At 43.7% G+C, this 23,745-nt stretch overlaps 1 protein-coding gene across 2 annotated transcripts in view; it reads left to right on the forward strand.

Moving 5' to 3' along the window:
- Nucleotides 1-23,745, forward strand: part of kcnab1a (potassium voltage-gated channel subfamily A regulatory beta subunit 1a) — a 395,251-nt gene that overhangs the window by 333,532 nt on the left and 37,974 nt on the right. For both annotated transcript variants that reach the window (XM_041212026.1, XM_041212016.1), the window contains 2 exons: nucleotides 2,317-2,360; nucleotides 7,817-7,903. In XM_041212026.1, coding sequence (XP_041067960.1) covers nucleotides 2,317-2,360; nucleotides 7,817-7,903 — 131 coding nt within the window. The remainder of the gene's footprint in view (nucleotides 1-2,316; nucleotides 2,361-7,816; nucleotides 7,904-23,745) is intronic.

Here is a 23,745-nt window from a genome sequence, read left to right on the forward strand (position 1 = left end):
AATTGGCATTTTCATGATCTGTACGACTCAATAATATAGACCCTGAAATTTCTTGGAGCTATCTTTGGTCTCCCTCCATAATTCTGGCCCTCTATCATTTATTAGAGCATCCTAGTACTCGTAAGAGTCAGAACCTCTGACAAGACAAATGAAGGCAAAGGGGTGAAACCAGGGTGGACTCTCCCTATGCTTGCTGCCTTAGGCTTATGCAGGCCCCAATGGAACACCATACAGTGAATGAGATAAGGCACTTAAGCCTCTTCCACAAATGGATATGGGTTCCACCAATGGGGAACAGGCCAAGCAGCCAGATTTCCAAAGAAGTAAGTAACTTACTTAAGTTTTGATTTCAGGAGCTCAGGAGGTTGAGAGGAGCATGGCTGAGGTCAGGGATGGTGGGGGGAATCTGGGCAAACCACCCATAACTTCCTTGCAGGTGGTGGCCAAAGTTTCCGGTCTTAGGGAAGGTAGGACCCACAATGTGCCAGGGGCCAATGCTTTCACCGACTTGCCATATGCTATTACATTGCCCTTCATATAACATTACAGGTTCCAGCAGGGCAAGTGTTGGGGGGGTCCCAATGTACATGATCCAATGTAACCATTGGGACCATGTAGTGAGGTATTGGAACCTTATAAACCTTACCTCAACCATCGGGAGAGCCAGATGCGCTTACTTATAAAGCAAAACAAGAATTACAAAAATAGATTAGATTTGTTTTTCCATCTTTAAAATAACTCACACAACTTTGAAACATAGGGAAAAATTATTCCCCCGTTGCGGGGAGGGGGAGGAGTGTGGGGTGTGCTGCTATTTTATGTGGGTGGGCCAATTAAGGCCCGCCCAGCGTGACGCTCGCCTGGAAGCACTGAGCGCTCCCTGTGGGGGGAGGGGGGTGGTGGGATTCCCTGAGCTCTTCCATGCATGCGCATGCGAAAAAGGGTCGAGATCTCCCCGAGGCATGGAGGTGCCTCGGAGATTTGTTTCAGTGCCAAAGTTTTAAATAAAGGTTTTTAACACTTTTAAAACATGTCCCCTCATGTGACACTATCACATGAGTTGGGACATGTCAAAGAGTAAATGTAAATTTTTTATTAGATTTTAAAACACTTCATGAAACCTCATCCAAAAACGTGAAGGCCGCCTGGGCTCTTCGCCTGCCCGCCAACCTTAAGGTTGGACAGGCAGCTCATTAAATTTAATTAATTAAGTTTTAAATGGCCTTACTCGGCTGTGCGTCTGCCAAACTGAAAATCCAAATGACGCGCAGTGAGGCCGGGACTCCCACCCGACGTCGGGTCGACAAGTGGGCCCCACCCCCGCTTGCCGACGGGAAAATTCCTCCTGTAGGCCGGGCTTTTCCGGGTCCTGTCCATGGCAGGAATCGTCGCGGGCAGGATGGAAAATTTTACGGACCAGCCAAAAGGTCCATTGACTTAGGGTGGGAATTTCTGATCCCATGGCAGGAGTGACCAGAAAATTTCGGCCATAGAAGAGAATACTTCCTGTAATTACATGCAGAAAAATATACCCAACGTAATCTGACATGTCCAAAGAATGTACAGAAAATTCAGCTGAGGTCTTAATGGCTTCATTTAAATTTGGCTGCATTTTTGCTAATGTCTTCATTATTCACGATGTTGTTTCAAACTTCTCTGTTCAGACTGAATGTTATTCTGCATTCCACTCTTTACAGGATGATAAGATGAGCTGGGATGTCTGGCCACCATTAATAAGTACCTGTTATCATAAACAGAACTGCTGAAAATAAATAGCAGCCAATCTGTGATCAGTTGGCATAGGTCCAATCTGAATGGCAAAAGTGGTCAGTGCCATCTCCCTTCTGTGCGGTGCTCCATCTGGAGCCTTTTGGAAACCAACTAAACGTCCCTGTTTGAGGGAGGTAATTTCTGGCCTTGAGTTGGGAGTCTGGTGCTGCCTCACTTCATTTACCAAGTTCAGAAGCTCATGAACAATTATCTATATGCACACATTTATATTGATTTACATTGTAGTTGAATGGAATTTGAATTTCAAAAAAGCAATGCATCTTCCCTTCTGATAATGGGCCCATATTTTTATGTACTGTTCAGAAACAACCAACAACAATAACAAGAACTTTCACATTCTGATCAGCCATTTAGCAAATGTCATTTCTTGTCAATTAATAACAATTCTCCTTTGAGGATAAGTGCCTGGAGAATGAGATAAACTTGATCAACATCTTCAACCACTGAAAGTGTCAGATGATTTGTTATTCATTGTGTCCTATGGGGAAGTATAATCTACTAAAATGTATTTGATGTCATCCACAGGGCTGAGACTGAAAGAGGCCTTTCTCGAAAACATATTATTGAAGGTATGCACCACAGTATGTGATAGAACGGCATTCACTAACTCTGAATATTTACCTTCAACAATTTGCCTCTGATCTTGTGAAGCTGCTTATTCCCCATTAATTTACCATCAGGAATTCTGTTTAGCTGTCAGGTTGAAATTATAGTTTATTGCAAAGTGAGTATAAATAATGTAACAGGAACTTTAAGAGATAATGACCAGTTGTGGGTATGTGATGGTCTTGTATCTGTATTATGGTTCCTCCCACACTGGACTGCTAGATGAAATATGGTGGTGACAGTTCCTTAATGTAGCGTGGGTTGGTGTATTCAGATTTTGTGCAAAACATTTGTGAAGAAGAAGTATGAATATAGAAATATAGATGTTTAACTTCTTCATTGCCCTGGGCCACCCAGCTGGCTTCAGCAAGAATAAATCAGTCTATGGCGTCTCTAATTTAGCCAGCAGGAATCATGTTTATAATGGGATGAATAAGCAATGTCATTTTCATTCCCCCAACTCTCTCTAAAATGGAGCATCCTAGCACAGTGAGGCGTTCAACTGTTTTCAGAGATCTAGCTACAAACTGAGAATAGCCCTGCTAGTAGCACTCAGGGCTGAATTACAGACAATACAAACACTCATTGATGAAATGTAGCCGTGAAATGATCGCATACTATGTTATGAGTAATTTGAGATCTTAATAAATGCATGAAAAGATCTTCTTTCCTGTGCCATTCATGGAAAAGCACTCCATATGAAAGAGCCGGTGGGAAATCTAGGAGTAAAATAAAAAACTGTATGCATCCTGCAGATGTAGCTTTATCCTTTGTCCCTTTAACCTTGACACATGCTTTATTGTATTTTTCCCTAACTTATTTCCACTACTATTTTCTCAAATCATAGGCTGGATTTTCAAATGCCAGCGGGGAGGAGAATGGGCGTGGACGCGATTTCATAATCATGTTCCTGCAGGACTTCATTGGATCCCAATGTCTCCAGAACGCAACACAATTTTCAAAGGAAGAATGAGAGACAGGGAATCAGGAATCCCCACACCTCCGAATAACGGGCTTGTTGATTGAGCTCATTGAATAACTCATTAACAGGCCTCAGAGGAGCAGTTTGAAATTCTCAATTAAGAGGCAAGGGGAAGATGCAGTGTCTCACATGTCAGGTTGCAGCTGTCATGAACACAGTGAGGAGCCATGAGGGTTAACGGATATGCGGATCAACATATTTAAGAATGCTCAATCAGTGGCAGAAAGTTCCCAAGCTTACAGGCTTGTATTTCTGAACATTGAATGGCGGTTGAGAGGGACATGGAGCTGCTGGCATCACTTGGGCAGCAGAGGTTGGCAGAGGAAGCCCTCGTGAATGAATGACCAACAGCTGAGAGAGTTGAAATCACAATAGACTACTCTGATGTTGGACAGAGTAGCGAGGAGGAGTTTCAGTAGATGCATCCCCCTAGTCCTAAGGAGATCAGAGGAGCACAGCAAGGGGCTGTAAACGGAAGAAGGTGCTACCCAGTACATCGGGCATACCGCTACTTTAAATAACAGCGCTTCAATGCTGCAGGAGACTGCACCTGTCAAGGCAGATGGTCTTGGACATTTGTGTTCTGGCCTACAATGACCTGATGCCTTATGGCTCCCATGGCAGTCCCTGTACTTGCACCCGTTAAGCTGATTGTCGCTCTGAATTTTTTTGCATCTGGGTTATTCCAGTGATCAGTTGTAGACCTGGGTGGCATCTCACAGTCAGCAGCTCACCATGCATTCAAGATGCCAATGGTCTGTTCAGTGCTGGTTTGAGTTAGGAGGTTGTAGTGCCTCTGCATCCACATCTAGTATGACTCTGTTGCTCTGAAGAGGCACACCACCTAGGACTCTCACAGGAAGAAGGAATCATGACAGCTGCCCCAGAACCGAGTTCAGAGCTCAAGGACAATTAGGGGTGGGCAATAAATGCTGGCCTAGCCAGTGATGCTCACGTCCCGTGAATGAATAAAAAAAAAACTAAATGCCATCAGGCAGCTCATAGGTGTCCTAATCTGCAGGGCAGGATACTCCATCCATTGTGAGACAGATGGGCCTTCATAGGCACAGATAGCATTGGTGCTTGCTGCTGTTGATGCATTCCGTAAAGTACAAGGGGTCATCAATTGCACCCACGTAGCTATCAAGGCACCAGCAGATCAGTCTGCCAGGTTCCTGAATAGAAAAGGCTTCCACTCGATGAATATTCAACTGGCCTATGACCACACGAAGTGCATCTTGCAGGTCGGAACTCTGCTCTGGGGCAGCCGTCATGATTCCTTCACCCTGTGAGAGTTCCAGGTGCTACATTTCTTCAGGGCAACATCCAGATTCTTTGGGTGGCAGCTGAGTGTAAAGGTTATCCTGGCACCCCCGTTCAGTACCCAGACATGGATGCAGAGGTACTACAACCAGAGCCATCTCCTAACACAAACCTGCGTTGAACAGACGATTGACATCTTGAAGATGGGCTTCCATTTCCTTGACTAGTCTGGTGGTGCCCTTCAGTACAAGCCAGCCAGAGGCCCTCATATTGTAGTGATTTGCTGTGCACTGCACAACATAACTATACAAAAACTATACAGCTCCTGGATGAAAAAGAGGACCTGGAATGCCACTCTTCCTTGGAGGAGGATGAAGAGGAAGAAGAGGATGTAACCCAATGCCCAGCACTGGTTGAAGACCAATGAGCTGTCCAAGGCCTCAAGGCAATCAGCAGGGTGGCATGGCCGCAAGGGGCATACTTATGCAGCAACACTTCACTTGAGCAGCCCTCAGCCCTATGACAGATGACTCTGTATCTCAAATTCCATCAGAAAAAGACAGTCCTGCAAGCACACACTTCTGGTTAATCCCACTTCCAACCACAAACATTAAGAATGTTGTCTCAATCACCACCAATTGCCCCACCTCACAGAAGATGGAATTGCACAAAGCTCAAGAAACCTCCCCCCCCCCCAACCCACCCAGCCCCCACCCTGACCCTGCCACTTAACCCTCAACTCACTTATGACATCAGACTTAAATAACGCCACAGTCTGATTGATGCCAAAATCAGTTATATTTACAACAGGAAAAATGACTGACCAAACAGATATGGAAGACTTCATCCAGGTATCCCATTAAGTGTAACCAACAGAATGATGCCTTGTGCTGACACCCACTTCTACAGGGTGTTTCCCCTGTGGCTGAGGATGACATGGAGGCAGCCTGATCCATTGTATCTGCATCTGGCTGAGAAGCCTGTGGCTTCTGTCTCATCTTGGAAGTACCAGTGGGGGCTCCTCCACAGGCTGCCATGCCTGCGCCACTGGAGGGGGACCCTCCATCATGGCCTTGCGGCATGTATGGCCCTGAGTTGGAGAAGGCAAAGGATGATGCCAGTCCTGCCAGAGGGGTGGCCCCCTCATCAGCCTCTTCAACTGCCTCAGGCCTTTCATGGTGCTGAAGATAGCTGGATGAGGCCACTGGCTGTGATGCAGCTGGCATCTACTCCCTGCATCTCTGCGCCACTATAAACACTAAGTACCCCATGCTGCAGAGAGTCTCACTCTTCCTGTGCATGACAGTGGGCTGCTGCTGACCAACTCAGAGTGGCGCTGCATATGGCTATCCAAGAGGTTGACCCCACACTCAATGGAGGAGATCATCCGCTCATCCCTGAATCATAATGGAGCATATGTGCTGCATGGACTCCTCCATTGTCTGCCCATGGCCCCACAATGCCTCAGGGATCTCCAACATTTGAGAACTCATTGCCTCTGATGCTCCAGAAAGACCCTCCTTTTGGTGACACACTGGGCCCAGCATTTTCGCCAAGAGAAGCATGGCTGTGTCTTGTCCACTGTCCTCCAAGAGGGATGGCCAACTGCTGACTCTGCCTCACTCTCTTCCTCCTGCTTACTTGTGCCGTCACTCACCCAGTGCTATCCATTCTAAGCTAGATTGAGGTCCAACCGAGGTAAGTGTGTCTGCTTTGGTGGATGGTGTAGAGGTATAATGTGACAATATGGACACTGTGGAGCCTCCCTGCCACTGCTGAGGAGACCAGCCATGAATGTGGATGAACACTCTGTTCCCCCTCTGCTGCAGGCTGTGTGGGAAACATAAGAAGGTGGTGACAAGAACCCAGGGCTACTCAGCATAATAGATGACAGTGGTTGAAGATCTGCAGTGCTCATTTCCTCTATGCTTTTCAGCTGAAGTTAGAGCTATCAAATGATTCTGCTCTTCATGGCCTCCCGTCTCGCCATCACTGATGGTCTATCATGATGGCACCCTCGCAATGTCCAGTACATCTTCTTGGTGTCAGGCTGACTAGGTCCGCCACACCACCGCCCATTTTGAGACATCTCATACCTGTTGTGAGCTCTGTTTTCCTGCATGATGAGGAGAGAATGATGTATGAGTAGTCTGGCCTCCCTCCTTTTCTAGCATGACATTGACAACAGCTATTGTGCTCCTCATTGATGTCTTTTGCCCCATATGTGAGGGTGGTCAACGTCTCAATGATGCAAATGACCACTTTATCTGACAATGTAGGGAAGAACTATGGGTATTCAGTCTGCTCAGCTTGTGTGCATGTTGTTGTGCACAGAGTTTGAGGCCTGTCACCTGGATGTCGCTTGCTATTCACCTTTCCAGATTTTTTCAGCTCATTGAATCTTTTGCGACACTAGACCCACATCCTCCCGATCATTCCTCTACTGCTGACCTCTATATCCAGGCCCTTTTGGTGTCTCTGGATGGATTTCTTCTACCTGATGCTGGGAACAATATCTCTCACCTCTCAGCAACTACCTCAGTTAAAGCCTCAAGAGAGGCATCAGAGAACCTGGAAGCCACCCATGGACACTTGCCTGTGCCAATGCTGGTCCTCTGTTGCGTAATCTCCTCAGCATGCATTAAGCCCAGTCACGGCTGCCACTCACCTTTTCCAAGGGCCTTTGGTTCCTATGTCCCACCTCCAGGCCACTCCTGGCACCACTAATTGGCCACTGACCTCACCTTGTATTTAAAAATCACGCCACTGATGCTGTCATAATGTAGAGTTGGGACCCAGAAATGTTCCAGGTGTCTGGTTCCTGACCCTGGATTGAAAATCCAGCCCCTCGAGTTCAACTGTGTCACCCAATATAATTTCTTGTCTTTATTAAATAGAATCTATTCATTCATCTTAAAGAGTTAGACACCTATTAATACAGGAATTCAAAAAGTACTTTTAAGGCATTATTTCAGTGGGTCTTGCTGATGGCAGTGGTATTGCTGTGTTATTTAATTTGACTTCATTGAATAATGTGCGACATGTTGAGTATTGACAGTGGCAGATTCCTATCAGTAACCAAACAGTTAATCACAGTGGTTGGCTTCATTTGCTGGTTGAATGTTTATTCCTACTGCCAGAACTGAGCATATTTACATTGTATGCTACTTTTAGGTTTAAAGGCCTCTCTGCAGAGAATGCAGCTTGAGTACGTCGATGTTGTGTTTGCAAATCGACCAGACACCAATACTCCAATGGAAGGTCAGTGACACTTTATTTTGATAATCAAGTTCAGTTGACTGGATCTGCTACACCAGCTGATGCCTCTGCATTGTGTTTACACATGGTCACAGTCCACAGTCAAGCCTTTTTAACATCAGAGTTCATCTGCTTTGTGTTATAGTGCACCATTGTTAACAGGAGCATTGCAGCTTGCACCAATAGCACTTATAAAAGTTCCTTTACTCACAGTAAAACCAGCAGCTCTTGGTACTGTTGTTGGCTTAGGTTAAAGTTCTGAATCAGAATGATAAAGATGAAACCTCCAAATAGGAACACCTTGGTGAAAATCAAGCTGTTCCCTTTATCTAGTCTAACTATATTTTTTGACTCGAAATGTCAACTCTTTTCTTCTCCGCCGATGCTGCCAGACCTGCTGAGTTTTTCCAGGTAATTCTGTTTATATTTTTTTATTAAAAGATACACCACTAAACCTCCGGGTATTGATTGTATTGCTTTATAAAATGTGCCCAACTTAATCAATTGTTGCTTTTATCTCATTTGTTACTTGTCAGGCTGTTATAATAAAACAAATTTGTCCTTTCTGGGATGATACAGCAGTGATGTTACATTTCTACAGTACTCCACAACTAGAGAATGTCACTAAGGTGTTCAACTGTTTTCAGAGATCTGGCTATGAACTGTTAGAAAGCCCTGCCAGTACCAGTCAGAGCTAGACATGTGGCTTCAGCATAAAGACAGAGAAATAATTAGGACTCCAACAACTAGGCGGCTGTTTCAATCTACACAGAATAAAGAGCCAAGAATTGTATTCTAGTTAGTTTTTGCACAATCTGTCAGGTACAAGAGGTGAGGTTGGAATGGATGATCATGAATGAATTTTTACTCAGAGAATTATTCCCCTGTTTCAGAATTATCAAAGTATTCTATTTCGGCCCAATCCTGTAGAATTTCTCTGCAGCACCACCTTGCTTCCAGATTCTAAAAGCCTCCTGTTATGCCCTTCACTGACCATGTCTTCAACTCTCCTCCTTAATCCCTGTTTTCCCTCTACCCTGTTTCTTTTCTGTTTGGTGTTCATCTTTTGTGCAAAATATTCTGAGACAGTGGGTAATTTTCAATTCTGACATGAAAGGAAAACTGGTCGTAGAACATATACCGCCTGGAATTTCCATCTGCCTGATTTTCCTTTTGATTAGCTTCATTGGGAAGGAAAAGTGGCCAGGCTGCATAATGGATAGCCAAGCTACAACTATCAATTTCCCATCTGTGGCTATCCACTTGAGGTGTATGATAGAAATGTAAGTGACATCATTGCTGTGTCATCCCAGAAAAGACAGGTTAATATTGAACCTGGCGACCTTTTGTCACACTGATAAAGAAAGGCTATTGAATCACTGAGCTAAACAGTGGTTCGCTGATGACATCTGAGAAAGTAGCACCAAAAGGGGAAAAAAAGCAATAGAATATGAAAACTTGGCAGGAAGAGAGACTTTCATCAGTTGACAAAGCCTGAAAAAGCATTCCATACTTGGAGGAAGCAAACCTTTTGAGGCTATGCTAGTAGTATTCTTTAGAGACATTTTTGGCTTGATACAAGACACAGTTCCTGTGATTGGTAGTTCAAAGGAAGATGAGGAACTGTAGACCAATCATTTCAAAATCATTGGAACAACTAATGCGTTTTCCTGGCAGGAAAAATGGCAAGAGTGAGAGTGCAAGAGGAAGGGAGACATACATACAATATTTTGAAATTGAGAAGATCCACCAGATTGTGCAACTGGCTCATGGTCAAGGGATAGAATCAGAAATTCTTCCTGCATGGAAACAGATCATCAAGTTTGTTCTAACTGCAACTGACTGATGAGATCTCCAAAACTCAATTTAGAAAAACCCAGAAGTTGAACTCCTTCTGGTGTAGTAGAGGAAGAGGGCTTGTTGTTGCATAACCGGGTTTTTTGTGTTTCTACTACAGAGATCAATTGACAGGAAACTCTGAGGGGTGCAACTTCTGCCTGTGTCATGAAGACAATCTGGGAGCGTATCTGGAGGTGTTCCTGGGAAGCCCATTAGATACATAGGCTGAGTGATACTGATGCTTGCAGGAGTGACCCCACCAGATAACCCAGAAGGAATGATTGCTGTTTGATTTGTAAGGTACCTACATGGACCTTGCCCAAAGATTCTGGCTGCACTTTCATTCTTTGAACTGATGGTCCTATGGTTCCCTCTTTTTGAGTGTTTGGTGTCACTCTGAAATTCTGTTGACTTTACTGGACAGGCAACCCTGCTGTGTTACTATATCACAGACACCCACCCCTGTTATAGTAATGACCCATGATTTGGAAGGTGAGCAAGGGAAGTTGTAAGAGGCAAGTGAAGGTGGTGCCAAAATTTCTTACACAAAATATTTCAAAACTAAAATGTGGGGCAACGGAAGAGCTGCTAAGATCCTCAAAGAAGGACTGGGTAAAAGAAAAGGGGATGCTAAAGATAATCTGGCAGTTTTGCATTTAAAAAAAAGCTTTATATTTATTGTTATCACTAAAAATTTCTGAATATAATATATATATATGGTACACATACAAGATATGTATAAGGGTATATAAATATATATACACAAAAGAACCATGCGACATGCTACCTGTGTATTACTAAATGCAACAGTACAGCACTTATTCCTGTTCCATAATTATCTGGTTGAACATTTCCTGTATGGAGCTTAAAGTGTTACATGGCAGCATTAAAAATTAAGAAATTAAATGTGGTGTATTATCACTGTGACGCACGTTGATATCATCCAGGGAATTTATAGCGCCTTCTGTTTTTAATCATATTGCAGCAGACCAGTTTGCTGACAGATTATCATCCAACATTTCTTGGCAAGACTATTAAAAGCCCATTACAGTATCCACAATGTACATTGATGATTTCAATGATTGTTTATATCCCTTAGGTCAGGCTCAGTGAGACTGTTCAGTAAGAAACCTGTTCTCTGTTTCCTAATGGAAGTGTCATTGAACAGCCAAAAATTGTCAGATATGATAATGCAATACAACTGATGCTAATCCCCAGTGTGGCTGTGTGACAGATGTTTCTCAAGAGCTTCAGGGTCTAGGAGATATTTGTGAACTTGCAAACTTAAAACATAATTATTTATCACATGTAGGGAACTACCATTGTGAAATCACATGTGGCAATTTAACATCACAAAGTAGTTACAGTTTATTGACTTTTGATGTTTACCTGATCATTACTTTTCATCCCCTCTTCAAATCCTTTGAATCTTGGTGATGTTTTACATTAATGGCATTAATGCTTAACTTTGGTTTGTAAGTTTTGCACTATATTGAAGTCCCACGATTGTTAATATGTAGACAATCATTGGGCTGAATAATATGCTCCGAAAATGAGGACATCACCTACCCACACCGATGTATTATCAGGCGTTATGACATCAGGTTGCGTTCCCAATGTCATCACACCAGTTCCAGGTAATACAGCTGATGGGGGGTTAAAAATCTGGAGTCCGTCTGCGTTATTCAAATATCATTAAATGGGGTATTTAAGCTCATTAATTAGGCAATTGACTGGAATAAAATGTCATGTAAGCAATAAAACACCTGCAGTGTGTGTTTCCTGCCAGGTGGGTTTCCCTTTCTTTTATTAGGCAGTTTGTTAGGGCAGGTTTAAAGGATTCAGCTGTGCTCTGAGTTTCATCTTAGCAGCTCAGAGTTCTGACTGCTGGAAGTGCTTCATGCAAGAAGCAGAGCTTGCATTTTTATGTGACCTTATTTAGAGGCATTATTCCTCCTGCAGTGAGGTCCATTAAGACCTTGACCATCAACTTAGCCTTCAAACTAGGCCAAGCATGGGGATAGTGGTCTCTTTGGGAAACACAGACTCCAGTGAGGAGGGGAGGAGGAGAGTGAAAGGCAGAACGGCACAGCGGGAGGTCCAGGATACACTGAAGGTGGCACAGTTGCGCCAGACCCAGAGGTTGATGAAGCCGCCATGAATCCCCAATGGAGAAGTAGAAGGACTTATGCAACCCCTTGAGTATATAGGCAGAGGGTGAGCTATCTGCAGATGTCTGAAACACAATGCAAGAGGAGACTCAGGCTCTCGAGCCACAATTATAACCCTTTTTGACATGCTGGCAGGGGAGATCTCGTCCAACTGCTTTGGGGGTCACACAATGCCGTTAGCTGTTAGCACTCAACTTCCTTCTCGATAGAGTCCTTTCACGCAGCATGTGGAGACCTTATTGGCATAACATAGCCTGCTCCACATCACTGTATCAAGGTCTTCACTGATGCTATATTCAGAAGGGAATTACATTTATTTCACAATGCACTGCCAGAGTCAACTCAAAAGAACCAGAGGGCTTGTGGTGATTGTAGGTTTCCCCAGGGTACAGGGAGCTATTGACTGCATGCATCTCGCTATAAAGGCTACTGCTAGACAGCACTGCACCTTTATTAACAGGAAAGGCCTGTTCGTTCATCTGAGGATGAGGGCGAGGATGAAGTGAGGGAAGATGGCAACGTTCAAGTGGAAGGCCCTGGATGTGATCACATAGATGGCTGTGATGCCAGAGATGCCTTGATAAGGCAGAGTTTATGACGTCCCGACCTCAGATGCATGCACGACATGTGTCCAAATCTTTTTCCATGTGGAATATGAGACTCATGTCACCGTCCTGTCAACATACTTACCCTGGAAAGGATCATCAGCAGTGCCATCAAGCGACATTTGCTTAGTAATAACCTGCTCACTGAGGCCCTGTTTGGGTTCCACCAGGGCCACTCAGCTCCTGACCTCATTACAGCCTTGGTTCAAACATGGACAAAACAGCTAAAACCTCGAGGTGAGGTGAGAGTGACTGCCCTTGACATCAAGGTGGCATTTAACTGAGTGCAGCAACAAGGAGCCCTAGCAAAACTGGAGTCAGTGGGAATTGGGGGAAAACTCTCCACTGGTTGGTGTCATACTTAGCACAAAGGAAGATGGTTGTGGTTGTTGGAGGTTAATCATCTCAGTCCCAGGACATCACTGCAGGAGTTTCTCAGGGTAGTGTCCTTGGCCCAACCATCTTCAGCTGCTTCAACAATGACATTTCTTCCATCATAAGGTCAGAAGTGGGGATGTTCGCTAATGATTGCACAATGTTCAGCACCATTCGCGACTCCTCAGATACTGAAGCAGTCCATGTCCAAATGCTGCAAGACCTGGACAATATCCAGGCTTGGGCTGACAAGTGGCAAGTAACATTAGCACCACATAACAGCCAGGCAATGGCCATCTCTAACAAGAGAGAATCTAACCATCGCTCCTTGATGTTCAATGGTATTACCATCACTGAATCCCCCAGTATCAACATCCTAGGGGTTACCATTGACCAGAAACTGAACTGAACTAGCTATCTAAATGCTGTGGCTACAAGAGCAAGTCAGAGGCAAAGAATCCTGCGATGGGTAACTCACCTTTTGACTCCCAAAGCCTGTCCACCACCTACAAGGCACAAGTCAGGAGTGTGATGGATTACTCCCCACTTACCTGGATGAGTGCAGCTCCCACAACTCACAAGAAGCTTGACACCATCCAGGACAAAGCTGCCTGCTTGATTGGCACCCCAGCCACAAACATTCACTCCCTCCACCACTGACGCACAGTAGCAGCCGATTGCACTGCAGGAATTCACCAAGACTCCTTTGACTGCAAACTAATGCACACAACTATCTAGAAGGACAAGGGCAGCAGATAGATGGGACCAGCACCACCTGGAAGTTCCCCTCCAAGTCCCTCACCATCCTGACTTGGAAATGTATCATCGTTCCTTCATTGTCACTGGGTCAAAATCCTGGAACTCCCTCCCTAACAGCACTGTGGGTGTACCTACACCACATGGACTGCAGCAGTTCAAGAAGGCAGCTCACCACCACCTTCTCAAGGGCAACCAGGGATGGGCAATAAATGCCGCCCCAGCCAGCGAAGCCCACATTCCCTGAATAAATAAGAAAAAAACTCTGTCCAGTTATTGACACTCGATGCATCTTGCCCTGCCACAAACTATGAAAGCTAATGTCTATCTCCCTAAAGAAGTTCAACAGCAGTAACATGAGAGACAATGAAGTCAGGGTTTATTTCCATAATAATTATGAGACTTAACAATAACAAGCATAAGGAATTCACCCATCTGACCCACTTGGTGAGTACTGTGGAATTTTTTTAATGCATTTACAAGTGCTCTGGCGCAATGCTCCCCCCCCTCCTCACTTGCAGCTGAACTGGAGAGAGGCTGCTGATCTGCTATCTCCCTTGTCCTCGATGACTTCAATAGGCGTCCTCTGTATGGCTGAGGTCTTGAGCAGCCCGCCATGTTAGAAGACACCTGCTGAGTGGCAGGAGGAGCTTCTGGCGCTATGACACTGGACAGGGACTATGCCATGGTAGATGGACAGTAGAGATACTGATCCCATCAGAAGTGCACTGGGACACGTTTCCAGATGGTGCTTCTCCTCTGCCACTAGGTCCATGAAGTGCTCCCTGCCTTCCTGTGAGGTCCCAGAAGTTGGCTCAGTACCCACGCTCCCAGTCCCCCTGTTGCTTTGGCTATGGGACCCTGATCACAGAGCCAGGGCAATGGGAGTACAATACACTCGGCTTGCCCCTCCAGGACAATTGCCAGTCTATCTATAGAGGAAGCTTGGTGCTCCAAAAAGTGGGTGATTGCAGTGCACATGGCCTGGATGGACACCTCCACAGTCTGGGCCTGAGCACACAACCTCCCGTTATATCCAGCATATCTCCATGGACCTTGTGTTGGGCATCCAGCATCTGTCACCTCACGGACAACTCCAGAGGCTCATCATCTGACTTGGAATCAGTCTCTAGAACACCCAGGACACACCTCTGACTCCCGAGGCCTGCTGCACCACACTCTCCGGCAGCTGCATATGTGAAGGTGAAGTGGCCTCACCAGGTTGTGCCTGCCCTTATCCCGACATGCTAATTCCTGCCGAGGTGCCAGTATCTGCGCTGATGCTTGGGCAAGAGAGAGGATGTGACAGTGCTTCCTCCGAGGGTTATTCCTCATCCTCAGAGGGGAATGACAGCCTTGCAACGACATTCAGGTCAGTGGAAGAGGCCTCACTTGCACCAGAGAGAGAGAAGAAAGGGCATTAGTAGTCTTCAAAGGCCTTTCCACTTAGGGCAAGTCACAATGCTCAGCAACTTTACAGTCATATGCAGCGTGAGATATGACGCAATGCAAACACTATACACACTTGCAGCAACATCCGAAGCTTTTGATTGTGAAGCTTCCCTGGGTTTTAGTCTTTCATTCAATCCAGCCAGACTTCAATCCACCTCCCACTTTCCCTATCCCTCTTTCTCTTGGTTTCGGCAGTTTGCAATCTCACCATACCCACGCCTTCCTCCAACCTTGCCTCTGCCAATCGACCTGGAGGCCTCGGATGTGGAGACCATGAGAACCTCTTCCTCAGTATTATCAGGTCAGGAACACCCCCTCCAGTTTGGCGCCTCTCTCGGGCATTATGGGCTCGCTTCTCATGAAAGTTGGTGTGACTAACCACTTATCACTAACACTGATAGGTTATTTCATGTTATCCTACCTACACATGATCAGCACAATGTTTGGCAGCCAATATGCTGTCCACATCCCTAATTGGCACAGGTTCCCAACCCCGCACCCTCCACCTGGACCAAAGCGATAAATGCACACAGACATCACTAACACCCAATCCCTTTGCTCCATTATGCTGCCTTGGACTTCCAGGCAAAATCACATGCCTCATGCATTTGCAACGCTACCCTGTAGCTTCCTGGCACAAGAATGCACAAACTGAGGTCTCGCTCACCTCACTGACCTCAGGAGGTCCTTGAGTCTCTTCTGGCTTTGTGCCCATGTGAGCTACACCAGCTCAACACCACTGACCTCTGCAGCAACTCCTCCCAGGCTGTACTACTTACAGACAGAGGTCCCCTCTTCCTGTCTGCTGGACATAGTTTGGAGGAGGGCATGCAGAATCTTGGTCAAACCTAGGGGCTGCTTTGACCCTTCTCCCCTGCCCCTCCCCTTGCTCACTTGCCTCGGACAACTCTGGATGAAAACATGCAATAAATAGACAACTCTTCTATGCTTAGATCAGGAAAACTTGTCAATGTTCAAGTTGAATGCCACCTGTGGATCAGTGGCAAGCCAAGGACATTTCAGAAAAAAGCTTAAATAGATGCACAATTACATTAAAGAACTGTAAACATCTAGTCAAAAATGCAGAAGTACTATGCTGTTGGAACACATTTGCTGGATCACCTGACTCTGCCCTGTGCCAAGTGGCCCTTTAAATGACTGGCTGTGACCTCGTTCTGGGTCACAGCTAACGACATCCGACACTGGACATCCTGTCCTCCCGGACTAATTGGGCAAAATCGTCACTCCCTTTGACCCTCAATACCCCCCTCTCTTCAAATTGGCCTATTTGCCATTTTATTTGACATGTTAGGATGGCAACCCCGCAAATCAAGAGGCCGTCCACTTCTGGATGCGGCTCCTACCCATCGCATCGGAGCGTATTATTCAACCCATTATGCAGAAATAATGTCAATTTGTAAAAAAAAAACAGGTGCTTAAAGATCCCATGCAAACTTTTAAGAATAATTTTCTAACTGCAGGCTTCTGCCTGGTATCTTCACCTGCCTATAGCACATAATGAAAATTTGGTTCCTAGCACACAAGATTTTCCAATCATTACTCAGTAGATCATGTGCAGCTTTTATCCAGATTTCTGATATACGCTTCTGGTGAGTGAGAATCACAAGGTTAGAAAATTACCTTCAATAGGCACACCATCGCTTTGGGTAAAGAATATGTTTTTTTCAGCCATCTTAATGAAACGTTTATAAATTCAAGGAAGTGTGAAGTATTCTAAGATGTTGATTGTGAGAAATGCAATTTCAAAATGAACAACTTATGACACCACTGCAGTGTACTCTTATCATACTTCTAAAAACAGTTCATTTACTCAATATATTTTCAAATCTTCAAGAATATAGCTGTTCAATGCCCATTTGTAGAAGGAATTGCTAATCTACAGTAGTACAGACACAATTTCTGCAAGCACAGTGAAACTAACATGGAACAGTATACACTCACTTCCAGTGAACCAAATGGGTTTCAAAACAACCAGTAATTTCATGGTCACCATTACTGATACTAGCTTTTAATCCAGATTATAATGAATTAATTGAATTTAATTTCCCAGCTGCAGTGGTGGGATATGAATTCATGTCTCCAGATTATTAGCCCAGGCCTCTGGATTAGTAGTGCAATAACATAACCACCATGCTACTGTACTCCTTTGACTGCTGGCATTAAGTATGGAGCTTTGGAAAAGTTAGTCTAACTAATTGGCAGTGAGCTGACTGCAGCCTGTTTTTTGGCACATTTGAGAAGCAGCAGCAGAAGATCTTTTCTGAGTATTGCTGAAAAAAGAGACATGCTGTTGGATCTTTTCACCTTGCACTCATCAGGACAGATATAAACATGCCAAATTTCAAAGGGAGCAATAATTTATACTCCCATGAGAAAAGGGGTGCTGATTGGTTGGTCAGTCTGGTCGAGGTGTTGCCATAAGGAATGCACCGGGGAATTAGTGCCCCCTATGCTTTTTTTAATTCAAAAAAGATGCAATGCCAGGACGTGTTCCTCTTGCCTGGAGAGGACAGGTGCCTGCATATGAATATATGTACTTCCAGCTAATGTAAGCGAGCAACATTGTGAGCCGGACTGATGAATTACTGTACGTACGTTAATGGTGGAATTGCACACCAACAAATGGCTAAGATTTAATTTGGTACCTTAGTAAATCCTGTAATATGTCCTTGATCATGTATTGTTTTGTGTTTTAATATATGTATTGACATATGGAAATGTCCAGCAGTTAACTTTGTTTAAAAGCTCCTAACTATGGGATAGAAGGAGGGAATTCAGTTTTAAATTAACAGAAGTTAAATAAGTTACATTAACTTAAGTAAGTTATATTAACTTTTATTTATCAATCATTCTCCCTCTTAACTGCCAGCAGCATGGACAGTTCAAAATTTAAATCGAATTGCTTAGTAGCGAAACTCAGGTGTACTACTGAGGCAATAGTCACAAGGGTCCTGAACAAAGAAAGCAGGAGTCTGCAGAGAGTGTAATTACTGTGAACCACAACACAAGCAAAAATAAATCAGCAGAACGTCAGTTTGAGAAACAAGAGGATAGGGTCTATTTTTACCCAACTCCCTGGCAGAAATGGAGTAATTGTGCGATTAAAATTGGCTCCAACAGGTACCACCCCATTCTCACTTGATTTCTTGCTGCCACTGCTTTAATGTGCAGTATCTAAAGTGACTGACCACCCCTGTTAAAAATTACTATTGGTGATAATAGAAACCATGGCATTCCCCTTTACACCCCTTCAAATAATGGTCAGAGTAAATGTGTAAATGTATTTTTTGTCCCCTGCTCTGAGTAGATGCATGAGTTTCACAGTCTGCTCAGTTCTCTATGTTCCATACTCAATGTGACCCATAGGGATCCAATCCCACTATGCTTCTATCCCCAGTTATCTTCAGGAAGTGTTTTTTAAAATCATACAAGCAGGTGAGGATGGAGGAGTAGATAATCAGTAATTAGCACCAGAATGCCCGGTAACCTGCTGCGTTGAAGACACCATCAACAAAATAAATGAAAAATAAAACTGGCTACTTGTACAAATAGCAGAGACAAACAAACTAGAAAACTGCAAAGTGCACAGGGAAGTGTTTATTTATTTATGTATCTGCAGTGGGTCTGTAGCATACTTAGGCACTAAATTAAACTTTAATTTTCATCCATGAACAAACCCTGGGAGACTAGTTCTAAAAATGCAAGCTGGGTTCTTTTCAAGTTCCCAAAACAAATCAATTTTCACTCCAAAATATAACAAATTGATTGTTCTGCACTCATCCAGAGAGCATAAATGAAAATGTCTACAAGTCACTCCTTCTCATCCTATTGGTCTAACCTCAGTACAAGCACTTCTGACCAAAGGGGAAATGTACATTAAAATCACATTAAAATCTCAGGCCTTGACTCAGAAATGAATTTTTGTAATCAGTTAAAAGCAAAATACTGTGGATGCTGGAAATCTGAAACAAAAACAAAAACACCTGGAAAAACTCAGCAGGTCTGACAGCTGCGGAGAGGAATATTGTTGACGTTTCGAGTCCGTATGACTCTTCATCAGGACTAAGGAAATAGAGAAATGAGGTGAAATATAAGCTGGTAGAGGGGTGTGGGACAGGTAGAGCTGGGTAGGGGGCCAGTGATAGGTGGAGGCAAAGAAGAGATTGCCAAAGATGTCAGACAAAAAGACAAAGGGGTGTTGACAGCGGTTTTGACAAGCCACTAGTTTGTCCTGCTTGCTACCCTTCATGTCCCCATTAGCACATTCCTTAGATAATAGCACCACCGTCAACACCCTTTTGTCTATGACATCTTTGGCAATCCCTTCTTTGTCTCCATCCCCTACCCAGCTCTACCTGTCCCACCGCCCCCCCCGCTACCAGCTTATACTTCACCTCATTTCTCTATTTCCTTTAGTTCTGATGAAGAGTCATACGGACTCAAAACGTCAACTGTATTCCTCTCTGCAGATGCTGTCAGACCTGCTGAGTTTTTCCAGGTGTTTTTGTTTCTATAATCAATTGTTTCATTTGAAAACAGTAGTTGTTCTTTTAGCGTAGAAAAATAATGGTACCTTCTTCTTTCAAAAGAACAAAGAGAGGGAAAGCCCCTGGCTGGCACCATGGTGGGCTGGATATTTTAACAGGCTGGTCAAGCTCTGTTAGGAGAGAGATGGACTGAATGGTTTCTGCTTATTCCTGCTTGTCATTCTTATATTAGCCTAGATTTTGCAATAGTAATGACAGTGAAACTGATAACTTCTAGAGTCCGCACATGAGCAGTAGACACCAAAATCCAGAAGTTGCTGTCAGCAATTCGACCCTTCTTCATAGGGTGCGCTGTTGAAGTAACCACAGCTTGCAATGACAAGAACTTGCCCTTTTATGCTATTAGTACAATGTTGCTGTGTAAACCACCTTGTTGGATGAGGCATTGAATGAGGTTTTTAACAGTGTATTAAGTACCCTGTTGGCGTACCTACATCAGTTGGAGTGCCACTGCTCATTACCACCTTCTCAAGAGCAATTAGGGTTCGGCAATATATGATGGCCTTGCCATTGATGCTCATATCCCATGAAAGAATACAAATAAGTTCAACCTTTGGTAGACAACATGGATCTGTGACAGCCTATATTGCAAAGTTTAGATTGTGAGGACAGGTATCTTCAGACATCCCTTTCTTAAGCTGTACCTCAGTTTTTCTTTCTTTCACAGGATGTGGGCATCGCTGGCTAGGCCAGAATTTATTGCCCATTCCTAATTGCCCTGGAGAAGCTGATGGTGAGCCGCCTTGTTGAACCGCTGCTGTCCCTGTGGTCTAGGTACATCCTCAGTGCTGTTACGGACGGAGTGCCAGAATTTTGACCCAGTGACATTGAAGGAATAGTGAGGATGGTGAGCGGCTTGGGGGGAGCTTCATGGTGGTGGTGTTCCCATGCATTGACTGCCCTTGTCCTTCAAAGTGTAGGAGTCATGGATTTGGAAGATGCTGTCGAAGGAGGCTTGACGAGTTGCTGCAGTGCATCTTGTAAATGGTGCACACTGCTGCCACTGTGCATCGGTGGTGGAGGGAGTGAATATTTCAGGTGGTGGATGGGGTGTCAGTCAAACGGGCTGTTTTGTCATGGATGGTGTTGAGCTTCTTTGATTGTTGGAGCTGCACTCATCCAGGTTTGAATGCTTGGGTGCTGTGCAAGTGGGTGCCAGATGCCCAAGGTACAAGTTCAATAGTTTTCTTCCCTCTATCTGAAATCTTCTTCCTCCTCCAAATCTATAACAGCTATTAGTAGGCTCATAAGATCACAAGAAATAGGAATTGGAGAAGGCTATTCAGCCCCTCAAACCTGCCTCACTATTTAACAAGGTCATGGGATCAAATTGTGGCCTAATTTGTCCTCATCTCTGTCTTAAATGGGGGGACCCTTTATTTTTAAATTGGGCCTCTTAGTTCTAGATTTCCCCACAAGGGGAAACATCCTCCCAGCATCCACCCTCTCACACCCACCTCGGAATCTTATATGTTTCAATAAGCACCCCTCCTTCTAAACTCCAATGAGTATAGGCTCAACCTTTCCTCAAGACTAACTCTTCATCCCAGGAATCAACCTAGTGAACCTTCTCTGAACTGCTTTCAATGCAGGTATATCCTCCTTCAGCAAGGAGACCAAAACTGTACACAGTACGCTAAATGTAATCACACCAATACCTTGTACAGTTGTAGCAAGACCTTCCTACATTTATATTCCATGCCCCTTGCAATAAGGGCCAGCATTTCATTTGCCTTTTTAATTACTTGCTGTGCCTGCATGCTGACTTTTTGTGATTCACGTACAAGGACATCCAGATCCCTCAGTTCCACAGCAATCTACAGTTTCCCTCCATTTAAATGGAATTCATTGTAATCAATGCTGAGGAAGCAACTGTTGTTTGCAGCAATACTATGTGAAAAAGCCAAAAGGCAGCAGCAGCCAATTTTGCAGCTGAAAAAACGCTCAAACTGCAGTATGAAAAAAAACTTACAAATGCCATCCCAAACTGTCAATATCACCATTAAGGATACAAACTCTCAAGGATAGAACATGGAAGTGCAGAAGCATTCATCTTGTACAGGTGAGCTGTGTTAAAGGAGCAATGATGCCTGCATTTAGGTGATAAAATGGCTTGTGTATGCTTTTAGTTCTGTCCCCAGAAAACTAAAATATTTTAATCATGGTATTGACCCCTAAATAAAGTAGGCCCTTGGACCAGCTTGGCTGATTCAGCATTGTGCTTTGCAGAATGTGTGGATGTAATGAGCATAACATTAAGGGATTGGCCTTTTGTAGAAGGTAAAGACAAAATTTTAAAATGTTTATTCCTGTAAGTCAATTAGTTTTTTTTTATAACTGACAGCGTGTGTCTCTGTCAATTATTTAATTAGTGCTATTTGCAAATTGGCTGCCACTCTTGTCTAGTTTACCACAGTGACTACACTATAAAATTTATGCATGAAATGTGGGCATCACCGGCAAGGCCAACATTTATTGCCCATTCCTTTTGCCCTTGAGTAGGTGGTGGTAAGCTGCTTTCTTGAAGCACTCTTGGGAAGGGACTCCCACAGTGCTGTTACATAGGGAGTTCAAAAAACAGTTTTTGACTTTAAAGCATTTTGGAATGTTCTGAGGTTGCGGAAGTGCTATATAAATGCAAATTCTTTATGTACAACAACATTGAACAAGACCACTTAGTTCAGGAGTATAATTCCAAAATCAATTTATTGATTAAAGGATAATTTCAGGGACGAAAAACTGTAGTTATAGAGGAAAGATGTGAGATACTGGAACAGGGAAAATTAAGGAGATTTGAGGGAGTTTTTAAATTATGAAGGTTTTTAATAGCGTGAATAGTGTAAAGCTATTTTCTCTGGTTGTGGAGCCACTAACAAGTGGGCCATCAATTTAAAAATGTTGCTGAGAGATTAAGGGTTTAGGATAAGTTTATTTTTCTAAAGAGTTGTTGAAACATGGAATGTTTTGTCACAGAGAATAGTTAGGACAAAAGCCATTTACATTTTTTAATGAGAAGAGTAGATGAATACTTGCAACAGAGCTTACAGTGTTATGGGGAGAAAACACAGCAATGGGATTCATTTTGGATGTTTCTATGCATATGATGGGCCAAAAGGCTTCCTAATGTAAACCTCAGTGCCACAAGAATCCACCTCCACACAATTCAACAATGTAGCCATTGAAATTTCTTGATTTTATCCAACAGTCAGTTTGGCAGTTTCACTGGAGCTGACATTATATAGGTGAGTAAAGTGGCATCAAAATGCATGTGTATAATGTACCCCACTATGGGTTTTCAGAAAGACACCCACGTATCTGCTCTCTGCTATATTCCTATAGTGTAAATGCTTCTTTAGTGTCAGCACCAGGATTATCCAGAAAGCAGCTGGTAATAGTTCTCAGTTTATGGTGCATAAACTTCCTCCCTCCATAGTGGGTTAGGCATCTTTCCTGGAAGAGGTGCACCTCCTAGTGGCTATGATGATAGAGCAGGTCTGACAAATCAAATTGTGAGTAATAGAGCCAGAAGAGCCTGGAAAAAGAATCAAAAGCAAAAATGATTTTTGTTGCTGGCAATAAAGTAATGAAAACATATTCAACATATTGTGGTTGGTGATAAATCTTAAAACAATTCAAGATCACTAATTGAAGGCTGAACGGGGTTTATAATTTTTGAGAAATAAATATCTATCTTGCTTTTTCTAATGTGGTGCTTTTCAAAGCCCACTCTGCATGCAAGTAAAGAAAAGATGCAATCAAAAATGTCACACTTAATGTGAACACTTAATATATGTATGATAGACAAAAGTTTTCAAGAAATGTGTAATGGATTGTAACCTAAATTGAAAATTGTGTCTAAACCTGTTTCACTTAATGAAATTATCAGTTACCTTCTTGTGCCATTATATTAAAATTACTACCAGCCTTTTATTCTTCATTTATTCAGTATTTATTGAAGATTAGACTGTGGTAATTATTGTGTAATGGTTGTTCATAGTAGGAACAGTGATACTAACACTGCAAGAAGAAAACTTGTGCCTCACTGCCTGGGTGATATTCTGGCAGAGCAGACTGCCCAC

The sequence above is a fragment of the Carcharodon carcharias genome, chromosome 2 (genome assembly GCF_017639515.1).
Source record: "Carcharodon carcharias isolate sCarCar2 chromosome 2, sCarCar2.pri, whole genome shotgun sequence".
In the NCBI taxonomy this organism is placed as follows: domain Eukaryota; kingdom Metazoa; phylum Chordata; class Chondrichthyes; order Lamniformes; family Lamnidae; genus Carcharodon; species Carcharodon carcharias.